Below are 19,973 nucleotides of genomic sequence, written 5' to 3' on the forward strand. Positions count from 1 at the left end.
TTAGCCAAAATACAGCAAGCAGATATGTCCCATTGTTTACAACCAAGCAGATGTGTGTTGTTTTTTAAATGGTTAATACAGGGTGCTCTAATAAACTCTAACTTTGTTTCAGGGGTATCAAAGGCCCAGCCACTATATTGCTACTCAAGGTAGGAATTGCTTAATCTTTAATAACAATAGTGCTTTGTTTTTGTACAAAACTTCACATTTCTTTAATGTGGGATGTTAGCAGCACCTCATGATATGTGCCTAATGTTGTGCTTAATATGTTTTAATTGAATGCACAGAATATAATTTCCTAAGCCAAGTTTGACACATTTCATTTTTTTTTTTTTTTTTTTTTTTTTCTTCTTCAATAACCCATTTTCATTTCTCACTTGGCATGTTCTTACCAGCATGTGTTTTTTTTTTGGCTATGTACAGTATGACAATAAAAAGGTGGTTACATAATCACCATCTGACATGTTTTGCAAAGGAAATAAAACCAGTATCTCACAGTTATCTGAGGTTCAATCAATCAATCAACATTTATTTATATAGCACATAGTCATACAAAAAATGTAGCTCAAAGTGCTTTACAACTTTTTTACTTAGAAATTCTAGAATTCAAGTTCATATTACTGCTTTTTCTTAATCAAATATAATTAAATAGAGAACATTTTAGTGAGAAAGTTTCCATTTATGTGTAACCTTTAAACCATACATGAGAATGTACTATTTATGGTAAAACTCTAGAATTATAAGCTGTAATAAATGACAAGCCTGCAATGCTCCAATGCTCCCAGAAATCTTTTGGGGTTTTTTTTTTCCTCAGATGGATAAAATAATGGCAAAAGTACAGTTATACCCATGCATTACATTCTAATCTGAATCTATACTTTAGTATATACTTTTTATATATATATATATATATATATATATATATATATATATATATATATATATATATATATACACACACACACACACACAGCACATTCAAAGGCTGAATCACAATCTGATTGTATGGGTGGTTACCTACCAGGTAACGCGTGTGGTTGGTCTGCAAGTCGGCAAACATCCGCCACGGGTGCCCTCTCAGTTGCAAGAAGCAGATCATAGAATATTACATAGTTAACTGTCAAATAATGCAGAGTATGCTACATGTGTTTTGTCCTATTTTGGGCTCATCAGGCATACACACTCTACTGCACCCCTCATCGGGGATCGAACCTCGGATGTCGGACAAAAGCACTTCGATTGTGATATTGTGAGAAAAAAAATCCTCTTCCAGTTCCACATTCAACCCATACCCTCAACAAAATTTTTTTTTAAATCCCTACTTTATCCAATATAAATTGGAAGGCTAACTAGATCGCAGCCGGAGTTTTGCAGTAGCTCGCGCGTTTGATCGTGCATGCGGGATGACCAGTGTGTTTGAAGAAAAGAGATCTCAGACTGGCCACCCTGTATGTCAGTCAAGTGGCAAATGCATAGGGAGAATATATTATAGTAACGTTTAAAATTTTTTTTTTTTTTATGCAACGCGATCCACCTGCACTCCCTTTGCAATCTACCAGTCGATCGCGATCGACACATTGGGCACCCCTAATTTAGAGGAACTGGTTTGGCCAATGTGATGTAGCTTTTGTTTCTGTTTCTAAATTGCTGAGTCACAAGGGCTCAAATGTAGATCATTTTTTATAATGTGTACCTTTCATCCACTGGTGGTTGAAAGCTTTCAATGTGCCATATATAGTGGAGAAGGCTAGCAGAAAATATTTGCTCAATATAACATTGCAAAAAGGTGTTAGAAGATTTTTATGCTGTAGCCAAAGGAAAATTTACTTTAAAATGTCAAATTATTCACTGTGTACATTTCAATTTTTTTGTTAACTAAATAACAATAGTTCTCTGTAGATACATGTAATGCCTTTCCACAGTAGCAACAAGAATGTAATCACATTGTTTTACAGTTCCACCACTAATTAAAAAATGTAATGTATACATTGTTGTTTGCATCTCTCTTGCTAGCATATGATATAGTACTAGGATGTTGTACCATGTTAGAAATTATGAATGTAGTTAGAAGTCGAGCAAAATGACACCTTTTATTGGCTAACTAAAAAGATTACAATATGCAAGCTTTCAAGGCAACTCAGACTCCTTCTTCAGGCAAGATGTAGACAGTAAGGGCTCATTTATACTTCACGCTCAGAGCAGCGTCAGCGCCCGCATCATGGCTGCCACGCGTTCCCAGCGTTCATTTCACGCGTCCTTTGAGCAGGTCCTCAGAAATTAACACGACGCGTGCGCGAGTTGCAGTACCAGCAAAAAGTCAGGGGGTGCAGTGTGCTAAAAGTCAGAACGTGACGTCAAGAGTCTCTGTTTACTATCTACATGTGACAGCAAGCCTCTGTGGAGATCCTTCGGGGATCGATGTGCGCACTTTGCTGTTTGGTGAATGGCTCAAATACAGCTCTCTACATTATGTAGCCGATGTGAAGTTGCAAAAAAATAAAATAAAAAAGAGACGGCACAAAAGATGGTATGTGAGACTTTTAAAATGTATCGTGTCATTTATATATGTCTTTTTTATTTTTAAATTTTTGCAACTTAACAACAGCAACATAATGTATAGCGTTATATTTGAGCCACTGAGAAAAAAATAAAGGACACGGTGAAAACGTGTTTTTGTGATTAAAGTGGAAATTTCGGCTTTAATCTCGAAATGTCCACTTTAACCTCGTAGTTTACTTTATCATTAAAGCAGATGGTCATAAACGTCATCCCAGTTTTTAATCGCTGTGAGCTTCTTGGACCTGACAGCAGGTAAAGTAAAACAATAAAAAATAGATGGCACAAAAGATGGTATGTGAGACTTTTAAAATATATCGTGTCATTACGATCGGGAATATGCGACTCTTGAATATAAAAGCACCACGAATGCATCTGTATGTCGGCATTTTGCTTCAGCAGCGGAAAGCAGTAATAGATCGCCAAACAGAACAAATTAAATGTATGATATTCCAACTCTCTGCACATTTAGAATCTTTAGATTTATACTTGATCTCACTTTCATGATGAAATGCATTAAAATGTGTATGTTACATTTTACATATAATTTCGTTTAAATAATGAATACTGTTAATAAATACACACATGGGGGTGTCACGATGGCGGAGCGATAGCACTGCTGTCTCGCAGGCAGTTATGTTGCTGGGATTTCCTGCTTGTATTCCACACTGTGCTCCGGTTTCCTTCCAAAGATATGCAGATTTGGGGATATAGTGCCGCTAAAATGACGCTAGTGTATGTGTGTGTTTGTATTCACCTTGCGATGAGCTGAGGCCTCGTCAAGGGACTGTTTCTCACTCGTGCCCAATGCTTCCTGGAATGGACACATACATCCCTGGATTTAATCAATAAACATCCTTTTCAGAGATATTGCGGTAAGGTGTTATCGGAATTTAATAGGTGTTTTAGGCAATTCACAACACAGAGAAGCCGAACATGTTCTCACCGCGATAATATCTCGCACTGCCACCTGGTGGATTCCTCCAGATTTATGTAAAATGCAGCGCAAGTATAAACACTACAACGCTTGCGTAGCAGGAGTGTCCGCTGCAGCATGCGTCGCGTGAAGTATAACTCCGGCCTTAGGGTCCACCGGTCCTTTTAAAAAAAGTGCTATAATTTTATCAGTCTGGGCAAGGACAAAAAAAAAGCAAACTCTGTACTGCATTTAGTCAAAGGAACTGAGACATAGGAAACTTGTATTTTTTCAGGATTATCAAAGTTCTTATGAATGACATTGACAAGGAAATATGAAATCTCAATTTCTAACAAAAATAATTGTGATGTTTATTACCTCTCTAGCAGGGACTATAGGTGGAATAGCCCGACATGTGCTATCTGACATTGAGAAATGAATCCATGCCATTTTACTACACTTTGGATTATTACAAAGAAGTAGTATGATTAAAATACTAGATTTTAAAAAAAAAAGCTTTGCAAAGCAATTGGCTATTATAAAATAGCCCATTTTTACATAAATAAAAAGGAAATGTTGAAGATAGATCTATGCTAACTTTTTGTAGCCTTTACCAGCAATATTGGGTATCCTACCAAAAAAGTCCCAGTTTAGATTTTAATAATATACTTTGATAATTCAACTGATACACTTGAAATGAATTTTAATGAAATATTTGACTGTTTTAATCTAACTTATACATCATAGTCTCCTCTCTGTTGAATTATTTTTTTCAGATCATAAAATGATTGTTTGATATTAGCCTACCTCTTAGTAAATCAAACGTTCAGCATGCTATTATATATCATAATGTTAAGCATGTAGATCCTGAGAAATTTATTGGTTTACTTAACCTACAGCTTGTTTTTCCTCTTACTGCCACTCTATCAGAATTAATAGCCCATTATAGTGCTTGGTCTTCTGCTTTCAATACGATGAGTCCTTTCAAACCATGGACTGTTTGATTTACTCATACTGCTCCTTGGTTTACATCTGAACTCCATCAACTCGAACCTATAGGCCGGTGGTTGGAGCGTCTGTTTAAGAAAACTCATCTTGTTGTACATAGGGGAATGCACTTAGATCATGTGTTACACTACAAAAATGCTGCTCCTGTAAAAACTGTATATTATTGTAACATTGTTAGTGCAGGAGGGAATCATGCTAGAGCTCTTTTTTCTACAGTGAATAGGCAAATTGCACCACCAGAAACTGTAGTCCACTTTAACTTTACTGCTAAACATTGTTATGACTTGTTGGACTTCTTCAATTGTAAGATTAGGGGGATTCACCAGCAGGTTGTATTTTTTATCCTTGCTGAAAATTACATGCTTTCCACTATTACACATATTGCTTTACCAATTACCTTATTCTCAGAATTCAGTCTACCTACTGAAAATGATATTTCTGAACTTACAACAAAATCCAGTTCCTCTACTTGTCAGCTGGATCCAGTACCAACTAGTCTTGTTAAGTTCTTCTTGCCGTGTATTTTTCCTTTCATAACCTTTATAATTAACTCTTCCTTTGCTATTGGCATGGTTCTTTCATTAAATATGGCTTCAAATACACTAAATTTGGAAAAAACCTGGTTAAGACCCTGAAAACTTTAATTACTGACCTATTTCTAATCTTTCATTTATAGCAAGATCCCATCTTTCAAAAAAAAAAATAAATAAAATAACCTGTTTTAACAGTTTCAATCTGGCTTTCATCCCGAAACATAGTACTGAAACTTCATTGGTCAAAATTACAAATGATCTTCTCCAGGCAGTAGACATGGGACTTTAAACAATTCTTGTACTGTTGGATCTCAGTTCTGCATTTCATACTATATCCCTTCAGATACTTTTGGAAACATTTAGCTAGTTTTGGAGTTAGTGGTCTTGTGTATCACTGGTTTTCCTCTTATCTTACAGATAGAAGACAGTTTGTTCAGGTGAAGGGCTTTAGGTTGGAGTGTACAGTGATTACACAGGGCTCAGTGCTGGGGTCACTTCTTTTCCTTATTTACATTTTTCCAGTAGGTAATATATTTCTGCATCATTGTATTCAATTTCACTGTTACACTGATGATGCACAGCTTTTTTTATCTACTGAATGTACCTCTGTTCTTCTTTTTAATATTCTTACTTCTTGTATAAAGGGCATACAGTTATGGATGACACAATTTTCTTTAGTTAAACAATGATAAAACAGAAGTACTCCTTGTTGGTACTAAACCTGTACTTGTTAAAGCTAACAATTCTCCAATTTTGATAAACAATACATTTACAAATATCTCCTCCCAGGTCAAAAGTCTGGGTGTCATTCTGGATAGTACCCTTTCCTTTATCTCATATAAATGTTTCCAGGATTGATTTTTTTCACCTTTGAAATATTTCTAGAATTCGTCAAGTTTTGACAAAACACAGTACTGAAGTTTTGGTCAATGCCCTAGTTACCACACATATAGACCACTGTAATGCCAATTTGTCTGGCTTGCCTTAAAAACTTTTCTATCATTTGCAAGTTATACAAAATTCTGTCGCTAGGATAAGCACTTGTTCTAAGTCCACTGAACATACTGCACCGATTCTTTTCCAACTATATTGGCTCCTTGTCTGCTACCATGTACAATATTTACAGACTTGTACCCCTTCCCGCACTCTCGGATCCTTATCTGCTGCTTTAGTTTCTGTGCCTCACATTAAACTTTGTTCTATGGGAGCCAGAGCTTTCTCTTACAGTGCTCTACAACTCTGGAATTGTCTCCATGCTCAGGTTTGCCAGCTAGATTCAATAGCAAAATTTAATACTATTATTAAAACACACCTTTTCAAATTGGTATATCAAATATGATTGTGTTATTTGTCAATGAATTTGTTGTGTGTTCCTTCTAAGGTAACCTTGAGTGTTTTAAAAGGTGCCCAGTAAATAAAACAGGATTGTGTTTAGCTGATGTTTTCTTAATGCATCTGAATGGATATTATCAGTGTAGTATTCTGTTATGGACTGAACTTTTAATTTCAGCTGAAAGTGAGTAAATCTACTTTGGATTTCTAGTAAATAAAAACTGGAAAAATACAAATGAATCTGACTATGCAATATTTTCCAAACTATTTCAGTAATTTAAAATGTCTAAAAGATTTATTGTAATTATTAAAAATATATATAGTGTATACGCATATATGTATGTGTGGTTGTGTATGTGTGTACATATTTTATAAACTGTAGTTTAGTATGTAGAGCATGTGATGACTAGGAATTAATAATGGCAATGTAGCATCCTGATGGCCATCCCTTCAACAAATATGTCCTTACGAGTGGTTTTCAATAATATATCAACCTGAGTATGAAAGAAAGTAGCACGCATGAAACAAATCTGGACGTGTTGTGACATGTCTCAAGGTTACTCATGCATAGCTTTAGCGAAGTGCAAGTCTAACATTCCAAGAGACAGTATGTCAGGAGAGTCCTTGTATGAATCAAGTAAGAAAATGCTAGATTTGGAGCAATGGTGAGTGATATAAATTTCTCACAAAAGAAAGGAAAAAGCCAAAGGAGATCCATGAACTCATGACTGCAGTTGATGGTGAGTGTGCCCCATCACTCTTCAAATTAAGGTATGGGTAAGTGGGTTAGAGAGTCCATTGAAGGTGACCCTCACACCAGATGGCCTGTGGAAGCAAGTCTAACGAATTAAGTTTTCCTGAACAGCTGAAGAAAAGGGCATCTCAGAAGGTACAGTTTGGAAAATAATTAATGAAAAGTTGGCATGTCAAAGGTCAGTGCAAGATGGATTCCAAGAATGCTGATGCCATGTGAGAAGGCCACAAGACTCCAATGCTGTCGGGAGAACGTGAAGAAAGTGATTTTTTTCATCGTTTGGTGACTGGAGATGAGACTTGGTCTATCACAGAGATCCTGAGTCCAAAATGGTGTCAACGCGGTGGACGCAGAAGTCATCCCCCATCCCAGAAAAGTTCAAGACAGAAAAATATGCAGGCAGAGTCTTGGCAACTGTCTTTTGGGATATTGACGGACTCTTGCTTCTGGAGTTAATGCCACATAAGACAACCATAAATGGAGAGAGTTATGCCAACACAATGATCACTTTGCGGGAGTCAATCAAGGAGAATAGACGAGAAAACCTCAAAGCAGGTGTGCTGCTGCTTCATGACAATGCAATGGTTCACATGTCACATCAGACACAGGCTGCCATCCGAGAATGTGGGTTCCAGCAGCTAACCCATCCACCCCACAGTCCTCACCTAGTTCCCTCAGATTATTTCCTTTTCCAAGTTTTGAAGAAATCTCTCCTTGGACTGTGGTTTTCAAGTTATGAAAATGTGAAGGCAGTTGTAACGTCCTGGTTTGAAGGTTCAAAGGGGTTAAAGGCATTGCAGGAAAAGTGAATTAAGTGTATGGAACTATGAGGGGACTATTTTAAAAAAATAAAAACAAATTTTTTGAAAACTCTTTCCTACTGAGGTAGATAAATTACTAAATGGCCCTCATATGAGACCAAATCTGAAGATTTCTCCTACTGTTGAGGGGCATGCCAGTAATTACAGGTACAATAATCAAAATGTATTTTCTGTGGTGCACAGTGACTGTGTGCTGTATAAGGGCATTTTGTTATGAACATTAAGGGTGTGTAGCGAAAAGAGGCTTTCATTCTAATGGCATGTATTTCTGTGTTTCAGAATACTGTGTAATTCTAATTTTAGCTAATTGCTCTTCTGTTGCTAATGTTTCTTTTTCAAAATCCCATTTTTCAGTGGCTGATGGACTGAAGTTTGCATTTATTTACAGTTAAAAACAACATACAATTGTTTTGTTTAATCATTTGAAGTTGTTAGAAAATATTTTTAAAAAATGGTTTGGGGCAGGAGCATAAGAAGCTCCTAACAGCAGGTGCACTACCTTTGACACCAGTTACAACTTTTCTTTAAAGTTTATAATCTCTGAATTAAGCAAAATATAAGGTAGACACTAAATCTTTGTGGATTTTTCCTTTAAAATTTGCTGTTTATTCAACTTGTAAAAACAATTCTTTCATGTACTCTTAAGGTTTTTTCATTTTACAGAATCATATTTTAACACCTTCCCAGGTTTGTGTGTGTGGTTTTTTTTTTTTTTTTTGTTTGTTTTTTTAAATCTGCTTTGTTTTTTTCTGACATTTCCAAAACTTTTGGCTCACATTAAAAATTTTAGAAGTTATTTTTTTCTGCCCAGTTCACCATTCGCCCATACTATTACCCTTCCATTTCCCGTTGTGGCAGTTTATTGTACTTTTCAATTACATTGCTGCTTTAGCTCTCATATATCACAATTTAATGTGATTTTTCCCTAAGGTTTTGTTTCCTTTAGCCAGCCTATGGCAGCTCCTATATCACTCCCCATTGTTTCTTTCTTGATGATATCTGTTTTTGTTATCTCATATAATGTTAAATATAGTTTGTACTTGTGCTGCCTAGCTTCAAATAAAATCTGGTTTTATGTACACAATATTTCTGTATGCGTATTTTTATCTCCTTTGTACATAGAGTCTGATTCTTTTGCACAGCTTTAGCTCTATTCATTGTTGATAGTACAAAATAAAATAACTACCGGTATTTAGTGTAAACTAGTGGTGTGCATGTTCACATCACTGCATTAATATAATTTGCATGGTGCCTCGGCTGCATCTCACATTTTGTTGTGTTGTAATCTAATTACGCTCTGCCAGTCTATACAGCAAAATCTCATGTGAGTTTTAAAGCTACTGGGGAAAAAATGTATGTGATAACAGTGGAAATTGCTATAAAAATTTAAGTATTTGCTTTGGAAAGGATATTTATTTTTATGCTATCAAAAAGTATTACAATCTGGTTACAAACAATCAAAATTGCATTGTTCACCTTATAGTGGTTATCAGTCAGCCACTGTGCTTAGGGAAACTTTATTGTAAGCAATTTTCTAAATCACTGTGAAAAACTTAAGTTAGATGAACAAAAATTCTTAAAGATAAATTCACATATTAATGTAACTTCTCTTTAATTCTGCACTGGCTGGTACCTCTGAAAATAAAAACGGAGCAGCTTCATTCAGTGCTTCTGAAATATAGGCAGGTAGATTATTCAGGAGTTCATTAAAGTTTAATTTTTTTTTTTCCCTGAGATTTGAGTAAACACTTCCATCCAGTGTTTGCAGTGAACTATAAGTTTTGATAATTTAAATGGAATAGTTATATGGAAGCTAAGCGGTTTAAGACTACAGTTCAGGTAGACACAAATGAAACATTTTTTCATTATCTTGCAAGGGAAAGTAGTTTTGCAATATTTGTAAACTGAAAGGTATGAATTTTTGGTGAATAGATGGAATTTAAATTTGGTAATTAGTATTTAAATATGAAAGGAGGTAGAAGTTTTCAGTTTTTTTTTTTTTAAATAAAATTGTTACTGAATAACACTAGAATTCCCAGCCAAAACTTTTCCCAACATACAAGAAGAAAATCTATTTTCTTAAAGTAAAAGTACACTTGTTTAGTCATACTTTCAGTGAAAGTGTTTTATATCCTAGTAACAACTTCAGTGGCATCAAATCTTGTCTGTGTCTCTCTTTCTTTGATAGATATAAGACTAATTTTAGGGTAATATAGCATTCATCTTTGAGAAATAGCATAAAGGCTTAATATACAGTATCTCAAAAACCTGTTCAGGCACACCAGGAAACCAGATGAAGGTGAAGTGAACAACAAAATTTACACTGAAATGTAACAATTGGTTTAGGAAAAATACTGAGATGGTCAAGTAAATAATGTACCAGAAGAAAGGTTGATGTAATATACAAAATGTACTGAAGGGTGAAATTTCAAGGGTGGTGGAGCAACTCAAAAGGTATAAGAAGAACCAGAATATTATATAACAGACTTTTATTTTATTTAGATCATTTGGGTGTAAACCAATGAACCAGCCAGAGTAAAATGTATGTATTGATTGACACTGTATGTAAATTCAACAGTTTATAAAATGAACCTCTACTCTTTGTTTCTCGGACCATGCTGACCAGGCTGTAACTGACTGCTTTCGAAGAATGTTCCCTCCAAGGTATTTTGCTGAGGAGTAATTAAAAGATATAATGAGCAGCTTTTCTCCTGCCTGATTACTGAATTGTCCTGTTAGAGGATGTTTCTTTCTTTAATAAGATGTTAAATTTCAACCACAGTTGGGAGTTGCAACACAGCAATACCCTCAGGTGATGCCCATTCTTCACTCCACCAGGATAAATACCATTTGAACGCTTCTCATACATTCAATAGGATTATTTTCTGTCATGCTCCTTGTTTTTTTTTTTTGTTTTGTTTTTTTTTTGTTTTGTTTTTTTTCCCCTGTTTTGGACACATTAATGTCATATTAGTATTAAATAAGAAGCAGACTCAAATCTCTACCTTTACACCACTTGTCTTGAAATCAAAAGTAAAGTCTTTTTACAAAAAGGCACAGTCTAAACCCCTTCACAGCAATGTCATTTGACCTGTCAGCTGTAAACGCACACTTACTCTACAAGGCATGCACTACATCCACTGAGAAAAGACGAGTGCTTCTTGGCTTGCATTGCAGAGGAACTTTGTCGTTGCTTCCTACAAGAAACATATCCTGGAATATAAAATAAACACTTTCACACAAGGTATAACAAAGTCAGTAAGATTTTAATCAAGGATAAAAAAAAAATCCTTCAAATGATGTTACTGTGAAAGGATTCAGACTGTGAAGTCCAAATGGGAAAGGCGCTATATAAATGTATTTTCTTAAATGTCATTTTCAAGTATTATCTGTTTCAAATTTAGTTTTATTTGATATGATAAATACATTTTATTTGAGTAATAGTTTGTGTCTGTTTGAGTGAAAGTTATTTACTGAGATCATTGTAGACATGGAACACACTTGAAATATATATGCTGTATTTCAAATAACGATATTGCATTACCTATATAATTCCTTTCAGCTCTTTAATGTATAAAATCTTAAAGGCAGATTTGAGCAATAAGTGAGAGAATTCGGGATGCGATGGTAAAGGTTTCTGTGTCAGGAAATGTATTATGCTGGCTAAATGGGGGATGGGCAGGTGCAGTTTCAGTGTTGCTGACACATTTGCAAAACAAAGGCTGTGATCAGCAGGCAGTCGCTGTGCTGTTAAGCCCCTACAATATTTCTCTTTTCAGGAAGATGACATTTGTAGACTTTGGGAATTCTAGTGTTAAGAATGTTTGCTTTTGTATCTAAGCATAACAAAGTCATCTATTGGAATTTTAGCAATGTATAGTTAATTCAAAAAGAAGATGGTCAAAAGTCAACTTAGATCTGTAAAACAAACTTTAGACTTTAAAAGCCCTACCACCACCCATACTTTTTGGAGGTATTTAAAACTCATTAAAATTGCCAAACATTAACTGGTTGTCATACATAATGAAAAATGTTAAGGTCTCAACATGGTAATTGTTGGTATGCCTATGCCAGTTTTCAGGTTAAAAAAAAATCAGAACTTTTTCATTTGAATTCATGCAATTAGAACTGTTGTGTTTTATATAGTATAAAAAAATGCTTTGAGCTAAGTGTATTTCGGGATTGTTTATAAGTAACAGGTTATTTAACTGGGTGCTTTGATCAATCTCACTGTAGATGTGGTCTCTGTAGGCTATTTCTTTTGTTTCTTCAAGACTTTTAATCACTAACAAGTTTTGTGGTGCTGCTTAGAAATTATCTATCCATCTATATATATATATATATATATAAATAAATAAAACACCGGATGAACATTTCAGGATTTAATGAAATTATGAATACAGCAGTACCGTCTTATTAAAGCAGTATACGGTACTACCGTAAGCATGAAAAACAGGTACGGTAGACGTCAACTTTCTTACCAATGATGCCACCAGCACTGGCCTGCACCAGTCCAAATTTCGCACGAAAGCGCTCATCAGCCCAACAAGTCCCCTGCGGAACATAAGGAAATGCAATAAGCTCCAAACTCACGCATATACATATACATTGACATGAGACTGGATAAGATACACCAGGCAATCGTTTACTTGCGGCACCTTTTTCTGTCACCGTTTTCTCAATGTCAGTCATCTGCTTGCGCCATTCTCGGATACGTTTTGGATCCACCCCAAAATGTCGTGCAGCTTCTTCGCCTGAATGTTCTTTTGCGTATGTTACCGCACGGAGTTTGAATGCTAAATCAAATGACCGTTTCCTTCCCATCGCTCACACTACAAACACGGGCAATAAGAACACACTGACTTGAACAGACACCCGCACAACCCTTCCAAAGGCAAAAGTGTCAGTGGAGGTAAAGGTTAACAGGTCACCGAGGAAGAGGAAGAGACTTTTTCACGTGATCATGTACTGTCTGTCCGGCCACAATACAGCCCCTTCTTCCCTGGTCAAAGGAGAGGACTAACGTGTCGAAGATGGCATTTTCATGTTCTTCCCGCCACCTCTGCCCACCCTGTGGGGTTATAATTGACGTGGAGACGAAAGGGCAAAATGTACACAAAGAAATTTGTTTTTGACTTTCTCGCTTCCTCAATAGCATCCGACGACAAAAGTTTTTGACACGAAACGGTACTTACCGTATGATTCACTGCAGGAGGGCGGTAGCCCAGGTGGTACGAAAAGAGGATTAGCGTTCGAAAAAGGCGGTGGGTCATTGGAGATCGGCATTTACTACAGACCAGCGCTTAAAGGAGACCGGCTACTATTAGACGTATGCACAGACGTATGCAAGACATGGGTTTCAGCTGTCGGATTCCTTATGTCAAGCCACTCTTGAACAAGAGACAGCGTCAGAAGTGTCTCGCCTGGGCTAAAGACAAAACTGCTGCTGAGTGGTCCAAAGTTATGTTCTCTGATGAAAGTAAATTTTGCATTTCCTTTGGAAATCAAGGTCCCAGAGTCTAAAGGAAGAGGGGAGAGGCACAGAATCCACTTTGCTTGAGGTCCAGTGTAAAGTTTCCACAGTCAGTAATGTATTGGGGTGCCATGTCATCTGCTGGTGTTGGTCCATTGTGTTTTCTGAGGTCCAAGGTCAACGCAGCCGTCTACCAGGAAGTTTTAGAGAACTTCATGCTTCCTGCTGCTGACAAACTTTATCGAGATGCAGATTTCATTTTCCAACAGGACCTGGCACCTGCACAAAGTGCCAAAACTACCAGTACCTGGTTTAAAGACCGTGGTATCCCTGTTCTTGATTGGCCAGCAAACTCGCCTGACCTTAACCCCATAGAAAATCTATGGGGTATTGTGAAGAGGAAGATGCAATACGCCAGACCCAACAATTCAGAAGAGCTGAAGGCCACTATCAGAGCAACATGGGATCTCGTAACACCTGAGCAGTGCCACAGACTGATCGACTCCATGCCACACCGCATTGCTACAGTAATCCAGGCCAAAGGAGCCCCAACTAAATATTGAGTGCTGTAAATGCTCATGCTTTTCATGTTCATACCTTTTAGTTGGCCAACATTTCTAAAAACCCCTTTTTTACATTGTTCTTAATTTATATTCTAATTTTCTGAGATACTGAATTTGGGACTTTCATTAGTTGTCAGTTATAATCATCAAAATTAAAAGAAATAAACATTTGAAATACATCAGTCTGTGTGTAATGAATGAATCTAATATACAAGTTTCACTTTTTGAATGGAATTACTGAAATATATCAACTTTGTCATGATATTCTAATTTTATGACCGGCACCTATGTAATTCACTGACACGCAAGACAGAAAGCCACGCCCGCCAACTCTAAGACCATGGGATACACTCGACAGAGCCCCGACCGCCAACTGTAACCCTCCTACCACGTCATGGGATACGCACGACAGAGCCACGCATGCTACCTCTAACCCTCCTACCTCGTCATGGGATACGCACGACAGAGCCACGCACGCCAACTCTAACTGTCCTTCCGCGTCCAGCATCACTCTCAAGGCATGTGCACTGCCTGCTCATGTGCCCGCACGCAACAACTCACCAAACACAGCCTCAGTCGCTTCCGTCTGTGCAAAAGTCCACATGCACCTCTGAGAGCGACGCCCGCCAACTCTTAAGACCATGAAATACGCTCAACAGAGCCCAGCCCGCCAACTCTAACCCTCCTCCAGGGCAAGCAAGATGCACGCAAGAATAATTCACTAACGGCAAGCGAGACGCACACAAGACAGAGAGCGCATGCAAGACAGAGAGCCCTGCCCGCCAACTCTAAGACCATGAGATATGCTCGACAGAGCCCCAACCACCAACTCTAACCCTCCTCCAGGGCAAGCAAGACGCACGCAGGAGAGAGAGCCCCGTCCGCCATCTGTAACACCATGGGATACACATGACAGGGCCAGGCACGCAAACTCCTCTGATGGCCAAAGAAGAGCATTGCAAGATGTACATACTGCGGTAGGTAGGCCAACGTTATGTTCTTGGACGGGAATGGCGGTAAAACTGAATGCGATAACTGTGCATGGGGTTTGCGAGTTGACACTGAAAGGAATTCAGCGTTTAGCATTGAGATATCTCTGCAGTCTGAACGTTTTCGAACAAATAGTGCATTGAAAGACCTGTGTGCAATGCGTTTGTTCAGTGGAGTGTGTGTTTAAATGTGCTTTGAGATTTCTGGAGCGTGAGGGTTTTTGAGCAAATGTTGCATTGAAATTCCGGTGTGAAATGCGTTTGTAAAAGTTTTTCAGTAAGAGGATCTTGTGACGGTGACGTCACATCAGCGTGGCTGCAGAGAAATGTTTATGTTGAATGAAATTGCACATGGTTGAGGAGATCTGTCTCCGTAATGGTACTAGACTTTCTGTTACCAGCATTCACCGCAGTGTACTGGAGTCTAAGACTATCACATCTGCTACCTCAAAAACTGTCCTTATTCCCCGGATTTCCCTGACCCCATCAGATTCAAATTTGCCTTTTACTTTTACGCGCAGACAATTTCCTGTAACATTGGCATTTGCAATGACAATTAATAAGGCAAAGGGCCAAACTTTCAAAAAGATATGCCTGTATCTGCCAAAACCTGTTTTCAGTCACGGACAATTGTATGTTGCTCTCTCCAGAGTTCCATCTTTTCATTCACTGACAGTTGTATCCTCAAACCCTCCCCATTTGGATTATGCGGCGCCACGGGTTGGCTAGAAGGTATATATTTGTTGATACATTTTGAGCTAAAGTGAACAATCCACTCCAGTCGGCATAGCAATATCTCTAAGACTATATCGTTCCCAAAGCTCATCTCAATAATATTCCAAGATGTTCTATAGTTGAGTGAATATAACCTACTGTAACTTCATTTCCAATCTGAACTTGAAGAGCCAAACAGTTAAATACATCCATTTTCTTTTTGCTTTTGAGTGTATTAATATGTAGATCCTCCAAAACACCTGATAGCTGAAACCATTCCAATAAGAACAGACATGAAAAAAAAGGAAGAAAGCTCAATTTTCCATAACACATACCACATTAGTTTCTTATGACGGTAGTAGAGGGCTGATAAAACAACATCTTCAACTCTTGTTCACAGAAAGGGGTCACTAACCTATAGCAGTGTGTACAGTATGCCTTTATCTACTGTCTATACATAATTCAAGGTAGCGTGAGCTAAGGCCTTATAGCAGCAGTTTTAGGCGCAAGTATAGGCTCAACCCTGGCTTTGGATATATAGTATACTGTAAAACCATATACTGAAAAAAAGATTGGTTACCTAACTGTTTTTCCCTAAAATGGTTTAAAAGATCCATAGCACCAAAACTTTGCATTGTTGAAACAAGGCATCCACCACATCTATTTCTTCCAGTTGGGGCCACAAAAAGTTCTCTAGTATTTCAATGTACAGTTCTGAAGTGACAGTTGCTCCCCTGTCCTCAAAAACAGTAAGGGCCTACAATGCCAAATTCTGCAACATCACACCACATGCTCACTGTGTAGGGGTCTCTGATGTTCACGAGGGTTGGTTTCAGCCCTGTAACGAAAGTTATGTTTATTTACACAACCATTCAACTGGAAATGTGCCTCATCACTGCACTTGACGATGGCATCTCGATCAACGATTTGCAGAATGTTCATGCACAACTCTGTACGGCTCTCCCAGTCTCCCTCAGTGAGTTCCTGCACTACCATCATTTTGTATGGATGGAAGTTAGGTCCTCATGCAAAATGCTCCTCAAAGACATTTTGGAAATGCCTAAGGCATAAGCATGTTTGTTCACTGAATATCTAGAAGACTGCAAAATTGATACGCTTACAGCTTCAATGTTTGTTTCCAGGCATTTATACAGTCCGAGGATGGCCTGGAGATTTTCTGTTCAATGTTGTACCCGTCTGTCTAAATTTAGCCTCCCACTAAAGAATTGTTTTCCGATTTGGGATGTCACCGTTAGGAAAAAGGCTGAAGTGCATTTGGTAGGCGCATTGCATAGTGATGATGAATTAGTTTTTGAAGAACACCGACAGCAAATGCACAGTGCAGACCGGACCAAGGCATGTTGCCAACTGAAAACTACAAGGGGTCGCCTATCAAAGGACCCCCACCCCAACTCACTTGGCTGCCTCTACCTCTTGCAATGATCTTGAGAAATGTGGTAATTTGTTTTGGATTACCCTATAATATGAACTAAGCTTAGTTTTGCTCCTCTTTGTTGTCCCCCCAATTTAAATGTCTTCATACAGAAATTACCAATACTAGTGGATTAATAACAATTGTTTTGATGCTAAATTATCCAAAATGATCTAATGGGTAGAACCTACTGTATTAAAGCAGTTGATTTGAAGGAATAAAGCTGCACTATCCTTTTCTAGTAATTAAGATTTTCTGAGGTATTAGTAGAGTTTAAAAAATTGCAAGCAACATAATATTCAATTTCCATTCCAGGTTTGCCCCCCTTTTTTATTTTTTGTTTATAAAAGTTTTGTGCATTGTGTGATGGACTAAATTATTAAAAGTTCTTTTCTGATGGTCAAATTAGGGTTCTTTTATAATCATGTTCTTAGTAGTGTGGATTAAAAAAAGAAAGTAACGGTCATTTAGTATAGTTGTGCCAGGAGAAGTGATTATTTTGTGATGTTTTTTTATTGTTTTGGTTTTTGCCTTTCATTGTTTAGAACTGCTCAGAATAGAATAGAGTGTGTGTGTATGTATGCTTATATATGTATATACATGGCGGTCCAGATCTAATTATGTAGATCCAGATCGTCTAGATGACTTTGGTTTATGCGGGGACAATTCCAGTTTGGTGGTGTCAGTTCGCACACTTCTCGATGCTCCGGGATTTTTTGGGTGATTGTCTATGTAATAAAATGAATAAGTTATAGCATAATGAAACTGTATGTGCGTGTGAGAGTATATATATATATATATATATATATATATATATATATATATATATATATATATATATATATATATAATATGGAAAGAAATCAGCATTAGAAAATGCATCCTCTTGGACCTACAGGATGCTTAGCACAAACCGATAACACTAATAAACCATTCAAACGAAAAAGCCACAGTTAAGTAGTGCATAATGTTTCTCCCCTTCATTTCCCAGCCTGTTCACTTTTTTAGCTGCTCCCAGATTATTCTTTATTAAGGTTTTATGTTCACTGTGGTGAAAGTATTATAATTTACCAAAATACACATTTGCATTGTAATCTGACCCCTTGGGCAAAATAAACCAAGTAAAAACTGTATTAAAATAGTCTTTCAGTTGTATAAAAAATTTTGCTTGAGGGTTAACCTGTTGTACCATAGTGGCTTAAAATAATTGTGACTTTAATTAGTCACACCTAACTATAGCCAAATTTTGTTTCTTTTAACATTCAGACACACCATCCTGATTTTGTATTGCAGTCAGTACATCATATTCACATAAGTACATAGAAAACATGTGCAAACTGATAAATCCCTGTCATTCTCGTAAATCTCACACTTGATCTTTGTTAGTGCTTAATGTTATTTAAAAATATGCCCAAAAATTCTTCCCCAAACCACCCATCCCATTACATTCACTAATGTTTGTATCAATTTCCATAATCATGTCATATATGTAAAACACAATAATAGTTTCATAAAGAAAACATTTTGGAATAAAACAAATATTTATGTAGCAATTTTCAGTTTATGTTAAGAGTAGCATTTTGCATCTGAATGTAACAACTGACTGTTTCTTATTAGTTAGTGTAGCTGATGATTCACTTACTAGTCATATTTGATTTTATCTAAACTGTCATGGTGATAATGTTGTCAACAGTTATTACAATAGTTTAATTCCTGAGCCTCTGTTACCATTGAATTTGAAGTGTTAGGGAGGTCAAACTTTCTCAAAGAATGTGTGTGCAGTTGTGAGGGGAATAATGAAATTGTATTGGTTTTCGTTATTATATACAGTATTGAAAACCCTGATTAGCATTTCAGCAGTGCATATTGTGACATTACATAGTTCATTATTTACTATAATGTTTTTGGAAATATTCTGAATGCTAATCTTTGCAGTTGTATACAGCTACTGTATATCGTTAACTGCATCCAGTGGTAACATTTGTTAATGGCATATTCATGGCTAGAGAAAAAGGATATTTTGACAAGACTGTAGTTCATTTAATTTATGGCCCCGTAGCTTGTTTTTGTTAGACCAGACTGCAGTAGTTTTTATCATCTTGTTAATTACCACTTTATAATAAATACTTTTTTAAAACTTAATGGCAAACTTTCCACTTTAGTAAAATGGAACTCCTTAAATTAAATTTATCAGGAAAATCATCAAAAGTCTTATTTGTGCTTAATTTAAAACTACTTTGTTCAAGCTAGAAAAAAAGTTTTGCACTGAAAGAAATCTTTTGAAGCATCTAAATATATTTAGTGTGAGGCTTAAATTATCAATCTTTTAATCACTGTTAATATGAAACAAAAGATTCTGAGAGAGTAGTTTGGGCAAGATATAATGTACGGAGAATAAATCTGATAAAAAGTAAGAGTTTACATTTGTTGAATCTTAATACAGTTTTTAGGAAACTGACACAAGCAGTGTTCTGTTTTTCAAGTACTACATTATGTGTATCTACTTTAAATGAGAGCATTTCCAAACTTGCTTGGAGCTCTACAGTATATCCATTAGGGCTTCCTTTTGAACCAACTATTGAAACTTTAGTATTTTAGTTACAAATGTGTACAGTAAATCCGTGCTATACGTGGATTCTGTTTCCACGGATTCATTTATCTGCTATTGTAAAAGTGTAACTCTTTTCATGACACCTGTGGCCTAATCTCAACTATTTGAGGCCAAATGCAATAGCAAAAAATCTGGGAGGCGTATCATGTAGCAGTACACCGTGAAATTGTGTAATTCAAGGTCCGTGATGCACTTGGATGATTGTGGCTGCACATTGTGCTGTGGTGTGCAGTTGTTCTCCATGAATGAGGAATTCCGAGTAAGTGTGAGT

The 19,973-nt window shown here is 36.8% G+C and overlaps 1 protein-coding gene across 12 annotated transcripts in view; it reads left to right on the top strand.

Annotated features, from left to right (window-relative positions):
• ptprk (protein tyrosine phosphatase receptor type K) overlaps nt 1-19,973 on the top strand; it is a 561,898-nt gene that overhangs the window by 515,702 nt on the left and 26,223 nt on the right. For all 12 annotated transcript variants that reach the window (XM_039747480.1, XM_039747483.1, XM_039747482.1 and 9 more), the window contains one exon: nt 113-149. In XM_039747480.1, coding sequence (XP_039603414.1) covers nt 113-149 — 37 coding nt within the window. The remainder of the gene's footprint in view (nt 1-112; nt 150-19,973) is intronic.

The sequence above is a fragment of the Polypterus senegalus genome, chromosome 3 (genome assembly GCF_016835505.1).
Source record: "Polypterus senegalus isolate Bchr_013 chromosome 3, ASM1683550v1, whole genome shotgun sequence".
Classification (NCBI taxonomy): Eukaryota; Metazoa; Chordata; class Cladistia; order Polypteriformes; family Polypteridae; genus Polypterus; species Polypterus senegalus.